The 6,851-nt window shown below is 45.1% G+C and overlaps 1 protein-coding gene across 1 annotated transcript in view; it reads left to right on the forward strand.

Moving 5' to 3' along the window:
• LOC119433202 (inaD-like protein) overlaps positions 1-6,452 on the forward strand; it is a 239,423-nt gene extending 232,971 nt beyond the window's left edge. Inside the window, exon 12 of the mRNA XM_037700356.2 lies at positions 236-6,452. Coding sequence (XP_037556284.1) covers positions 236-494 — 259 coding nt within the window. The 3' untranslated portion in view covers positions 495-6,452. The remainder of the gene's footprint in view (positions 1-235) is intronic.
• Positions 6,453-6,851: the final 399 nt, after the last annotated feature.

Consider the following 6,851-nt stretch of genomic DNA (forward strand, 5'->3'; position numbering starts at 1 on the left):
CTCACGACGGTACATCAGCGCTTCACACGGCGATCAATAAAGGCAAAGTTTGTTTTTAGTTCTTGTCCCTCCCCGTTTGCTTTGCTATATACAATAAAATACTCAAGGAAACAGAATTTTTCTTTGTTTTTTTCTTCTAATCTATACGTCGTAGCGCCGCCTCAGTTTGTAGACATGTATCTTTTTGCATCACGTGACAACAACTCATAAAACGTGCGCCTTTCACTGCCAACAGCCTTCCTCTGAGCAGCGAGAGCTACGTGGTGAGCTTGGGCAACTGCGTCACCTCCATGCTGGTGGCCACCAGCTCCCCGAGCGGACCGGCCTCCCGGTCGAGAGAAGTGAGCCCGAGCTCTTCGCTGCGGCGTTCCCGGCTCAGCATCGTCGCCGAAGACGTGCGGCCCTCGGGCGGCGTGGCGCGGACTACGTCGCTGGACGACGCCGCGGCGCCCAGTGCTTCCGGTGTGCCCAGCATCATGGTTACCAGCTGCTGAGAGACGGCGTCCACGTTGTGGCCCCACCTCGGCTTTTCTTTTGACTCGAGCCGGAAGACACGAACTGAGCTGTCAAGTCTCGCCCGAGGACTCGGCCTTTGGATCCTTCGGGTTTCTTCGAAGCGAGACTCACTCCTCGAAGCTGCTTGAGGTACCGAGCCTTTCTGGTGACCTCTGTTGGCCGATATCTGAAGTAACCCAGGATCACAAGAGCACCGAGGCCGCGAATCAGATTCGCTATAGTGAGACTTCGAAACTCGTGACCTGTGGTGACTTTTTTTTTTTTTTCAGTGAACTTCATGTGCAAGGGCGTGCAGCGTACCGAGGTAAAAGAAGTGTCCCTGGTTAAATACGGCAGGTGAACCACCAGGTCCGCTTAGGATTCACTCGGGAATGCACGAGCGACCGAGGCATCCACTGCCTCTTTTGTACAACTTTCAGTTTGGGTTGGAAAGGCAACGCTAACGTACGTCTTAGTCGGAGTTTGCTACCTATTGCGGCAACTGCAGGCTTCGCAAAAGATCGTACTATTGTTCGCGGTGTGTCAGAACGCACACCGTTGCTACTCCTGGTGTCTTAAGTGACTCGGTTGGAGCACTCGGTGTAGTGCCGAGACTGATGCACTGTTGCTTTTTTGTGGCATCATGCCTTTCCTGGCAACAAAAGAAATGCCATCGATTCGGCAACAGGGGTTTATGCGTCTGAGGCAGAATCGGTCGTGCGATTTTTCGATTTTAGTGCTCGAGACACTCACACCAACATTGGTAACAGTAACTATTATTTAAATCACTGCGATCGCGATCATGGTAACCTGCAACACCTGCGACTTGCAATCTCTAAAGAACATGTATAGAACGTGATAAAGAAAATATCCTGTGCACAGGCAAACAAACTTTTATCAGTATGTTAAATGTAAGTGTATTATCAGAATAAAACTCCCTTAAATCATGTTAATGTGCACGATAGCGTTGAATATCACCGATGAGTTGAAACTATGGTTCTCGAGAATTCGCTTGCATACGACGTATCTGATACACTACAAATTAAACACTATTTTCGATGCACGTTATCTCAGTAAGAATAGTACGTAACTTCCTAAATTTCAAATCTAACGCTGGCCGACAAATTTTCATAGGCACAATTTTCTTAAATGCTCAGAGGTGCACGGGACAATTTGTTATGCTGACTTGTTGAAATCGCAACATCGCTTAAGCTCGCTCTCAAACCAAACCCGCCGTGTTCAAAGGTTACGATATTTAAGTGTTAATGTTGTGACAAGATCTCGTAACTTGGTTTTGAGGCTTCATGATCTATTTGCAACTTCGGAGGCACTGAATACATTTTAAAAATGTTTTGAAGTGCACTCAGCATGATGCACTTCCTCCTTCAAGCAAATATTTCGAATATTAGAGCTGCCGTTGTATGGAACACTCTTGAGTGTTTTGCCGGAACGTTCCAAGTGATGTGCTCGATTGATGTGTTTGTGGGTTAATGTACCAAACGCCGTTCCCTTATGACTGGTTGCTCGCACAGGAACGTCTGTACATACCGCTGTTGCGAAAGCTAGCTAGGTTTACCGGGGGAATCGATATGGAGTAGTTGGGAGCAAGAAGTCTCCGATTACGCCATTTCACCTTTGGGCTTTGCTGTGCGCAAGAAAACAAAAAAAAGTAAAGCATTTGGCATTGCATTTTGGGGCAAATTGTACAGCGTAAATTGTTCAGCCGATATTTTTGACAGCACATTTGACAGTATAATAAAAATAAACACTCAGGCATGAATGTTAAGCACATCAGGGTCGCATAAGCAAAAGTTATAACCAAGCCCTTCCCCAACAGAGTGTCTGTCACTCTCAGCTGACTTTCGGTGCACATTACTTAAATGAAGCGACAGTGAGATTACCGCATTAACGAGACAAAGGCCATAACTTTCAATCTGCGGGTCACAATTGGAACTCTTTCTTCAAATGCTGCAGTCTGCGTCTAGAGCACAATCTTTTTTTTTAATCTAGAGGTGCAGTTTTTGAAAATGTCTCAAATAATTATTTATTTATCTTTTTTTTTTCTTGCACACGGCTACATCACGTCACGGTTCGCACTGCGCTTATGCACTCTGTCAATTTTCTCTGGTCGTCGCAAGTCGAAACATGCAAGTCACAACGGCGCCTTCAATAATCCAAATATCGACCTCACGTACTTGTTACCCGTCTCGTATCCCTTCATCTTTATGGCAGACAATCGCTTAGCGAGCGCGTCGTCTTGCGTTGCTTTGAAACGAGGGAAAGAGTAAAAAAAAAAAACGTCGAAAGCGAACTTTTCAAAAAATGTTCTTTTAAGTAAAAACGAAGACTTTTTTTTTTTTTTGCATTTCCACGACGTCCAACCCGCAAACGCTGCTCGCTCATCAGCAGTGTTAAGAGAGAAACGTCTTACAGTGTTACAATACCACCTTCAAAACACCACAATAACCCTTCTGCTCACACAGCGTGGAATAGCAAAACAAAGACGATCGGAGAACGTAGAAAATCACGTCGAGCCTAACGCGGAGCTCCCATTCACCAAGCTGCAACAGTTCTTTGAGAACTTCTCGGAAAAAAAATAACGGGTGGTCTCTAGACCATTTTCGGGAAATGAAGGTTCTTGGACCATGGCCGTACGCGTCGATGGCAAAGAAAGCGACGAAAGCGTTGTTACAGTACCTGAAGTTTACAGGTTTTCACGACCGCGTGTAGACTCGGTGCGAACCTTCAAATGTGCGCGAAACTGTGCTCTCTCCCTCTCCCGTCTCTCTCTTCATCCCTATACCCCCTTCCCCCAGTGCAGGGTAGCAAACCGGACGTGCGTTTGGTTAACCTCCCTGCCTTTCCTCTCTTTTATCTCTCTCTCTCTCTCTCTCTCTCTCTCTCTCTCTCTCTCTCTCTCGGAAAAAGTCATTTATTGCGCTTGGGGCGTAAATATTCGAGACAGCAAGTCGCCTTGTCGTTCACCATGCACGCCGACACGCACTTCCGAGTTGGGATTTGGATGCGTAAAACTTTAAGGTACACATCGACCTATTTTTACTATGCACGTCTGACAAGACGCGGACGCGCTCTCAAAATAACAGCATCTTACTTGTGCTGCAAAAGAAAATTGATTCTGTGTGCAGAATTCGGCGAAAGCAAACTGCCCACTGTCTGGCGTGAAATTTCATCCGCTGACATTCGTAGGTGCTTTCATACCAAAAAAAAAGAAAAAAAAGAAAAAACGTAAGCATCAGCGCAGCGGGATATTAAGAGCTTCGTTTATCAGGCTTACGAGGTCTTAGAGCCAGACAAAATTACCTTCAATTTTTGCCTATTCTTACTCATTCATGCAAAGTTAAAGGTGATGTCATAATGCGTTCGTCATTTTACGAGTCATTTGTACTTAAAATCGTTACCCAACGTCGTCAGCGGCGAGCTTAAACTCCCACAGTTTGCACAGAAATTATTTGCACAGAACACATATACAAAAATCACAAATAGAAACGGGCTAGCAAATGTCTCCTACAAGTGACACCACGCACACCGCTTGCAGAGGCGAGAAAGAAAAGAGAAAGAGCAAGAAAAATAAAGGAAGGGAATAAAGAAGACATGACACAGTCGCACGCAGAGTACCAGCGTCACAGACAAAAGTCTAGTCCCGTGGTTGACAAAAATTTCAGTACAGCTTCGTGATCCTTATATCGAGTTCACGCGCGACCCTTCGGCAACAATACATCGTTAAGAGGTAGCTTCAGTTCGGAGGCTCCTATGTAAATAAATGAGAAAGGAAAAATCGTTTCCGTCGGCAACCACTGCACCAAATTTGATGAGGTTCTGCTTACGCGGCTGCTTCTGCGACGCAGAAATTCAAGTACAGGACAGATTTTTTGCAATCCGCCCCCAAAGAAATGCAGCCACCATGGCTGGGGATCAAACATCCGACTTCGCGCTCTGCAGCAGGACGCCATTGCCACCGTGACGTCGCGGTGGGTAGGCGCAAATAAATTTTAATAGTGCGAACCCGATGATGTAAGGTCTATAAAGAATGCACGAGGTTGGTTCTGACTTTCATTCATTTTTTTTTGTCAGTAGATTGAGCTTGTATTTAGCCTTGACCGTCTTGCTCGCCGTTATTCGTACAACAGGTTTCGATGAAAGAGGAGTTGATTGAGAAAGAGGAACTGACAGAGAAAAGGGTGAAGACGTGGAGATTCGCAGAAAGGACCAGAATAGTAAATTCAACAGCAGTGAACTCCGCAGCACAAAAGCTGCACTGATGAAAGCACTATCCTCTTCCGTACAGAGAAACTTGCCAATTACTCTCCGATGACAACACACAGCACCTGAACGAGACTGCCAAAGACAAAATAAGAATTTTGCAGGGCCTTTTCATCGACAAAGTGACCTCGCTACCCAATAGAGCACAAGTTGGTACAAACAGAAGTAATTAGTTTAAACGCTGCACGTTTCTCGACACTTCTTTCAACAGGAATGTAGTACTATACTCATGAAGTTACATTCGATATAAAGATGTACACCGTTCGTATATGGATGCCTCACAAAGATGAGCGTTTATGTGACGTCTTTTCAACGGACACAAGGGTTTCAATCGCAACTATAAAGACGACCGCACCAGACAACGACCATCATACGGTCATTTTCTTTTTTGCGTTACACGCCAGTTCCCCAAGCATGTATTTACGACACAAATGTTATATAGCTACTTGCTGTGTGAAATGAAGTTTGACCATTCATTCGCTTCATTTATTGACTTCAGAATGGAAACTCAAGATAGGGCAGTCGCTAGGCAGCTGGTGAGTGGATCAACATCGCACAGCAGTGGGATCGCGAGATATCCATCGCCATTATCGTTTTGTGACGCCGCTCAATAGCAGCCTCCGAGATGACCAGGGACAGTGACCTTGATCTTGGAGGCTGCAATTTAATCCTTTGTCGCGCTAGATACACGAGGATTGAATATTACGTAGCACTCCAGTGAGTTCTTGCTTTTTCCTAGAAGCTGATGCATTTTCTCTTGTTTGTGTCTGCGAGTAATTAGACCGACACTTTTAATAGCTTATCCCTATCTTGAAAGCATAGCTGTCTCTTTACTATCCTCCTTGGTCTGTCTTTTCCCACGCCACGTCAGTCGTGTTGCAGTGTCACTGTATTGCTCACTTGTGTCTGTGTTGTTCAGTGCTCGCGTAGTTTGGTTGTGCCGTTTTTTGCAGTGAAACTTGTGTGCTTGTAAAAGCTTGTGTGCAGTATAGCATTTATTAGTTGACTTATCGAGGTGACAACGGTTCGTATTGCATCGAATCTCCACTCATACATTTTTTTTTCTTCCTTTTTCTTGAATTGCACTTCTCTTAGTTAATACGTTATGGTGCGTCCCCTCAAGGGACCATGTAATGAACAAAACGAAAACACCACGTAAATTTTTGAAATCATACCGACGACAGTATCTAGCCAAAATAATTTTCTTATTTTTCTTTACGATTTGTATACCACTGCGCAGAGAGAAATTAATTTCCTTCTCCAGAGAGAGAATCGTAAATATTGAAGCGGTTCCTCTTTGAAGTGGTTCAAAGCGCAAGCACTTAAAATGAATGCCGGTAAAAACAGTGCCTCACAAACAAAACAGTAACTCGCAACTCACGGCGTTGAAAACAAACAACTGTCATCTTCCTACGCGTCGTCTATGGCATGTACTAGGCATGCTAGCTAAACGCGACATATTTGTGTAGCTGTCTTTTGCAAACTGTGTTCATCGCAAAACGAACATGGCTGTTACAAATTTTGTGAGTTGCGGTCCGTTTCGAGCAATAACGCTTCCTCGGTTTGTTTGCGCGCAATGCCGCTTTCGTTCTCCTTGGTCGCAAGTGCGCGACATGTTTGGTGAAAGCGTTTATCGCTTTCTGGTCTTGTAACGAAGTGAATAAAGAAATATTCTTTTTCAATGCCTTTCAACTTACTATCCTTAAAGGGGCCCATGACACCAAATTTTCGAGCTTCCCAGTAACAACAATGACGTCCTGTGGATATCCTATGGACATCCAATGCCAGGCCATGAATATCCTAGGGATGTGTCGAGTACGTCCTGCGGACGCCCCTCTCACGATCCCTGGGCCGCACCTTCCGTGTCCTGCGGACATCCCTTGCATGTCACGTGGACATGCCGCGTATATTTTGACGCATACATTCCAAGGCATTTTGCTGTTTTTTGCTGTAATGCATGTTACATACGTAATCACCCGCGCATAAAGAACACATACACTGTGTGCAGAAAGCTAGGTGGGGTGATGCAGTTAGGAAATTTGCAGGCGCAAGTTGGAATCAGCTAGCGCAAGACA

The sequence above is a fragment of the Dermacentor silvarum genome, chromosome 11 (genome assembly GCF_013339745.2).
Source record: "Dermacentor silvarum isolate Dsil-2018 chromosome 11, BIME_Dsil_1.4, whole genome shotgun sequence".
Classification (NCBI taxonomy): Eukaryota; Metazoa; Arthropoda; class Arachnida; order Ixodida; family Ixodidae; genus Dermacentor; species Dermacentor silvarum.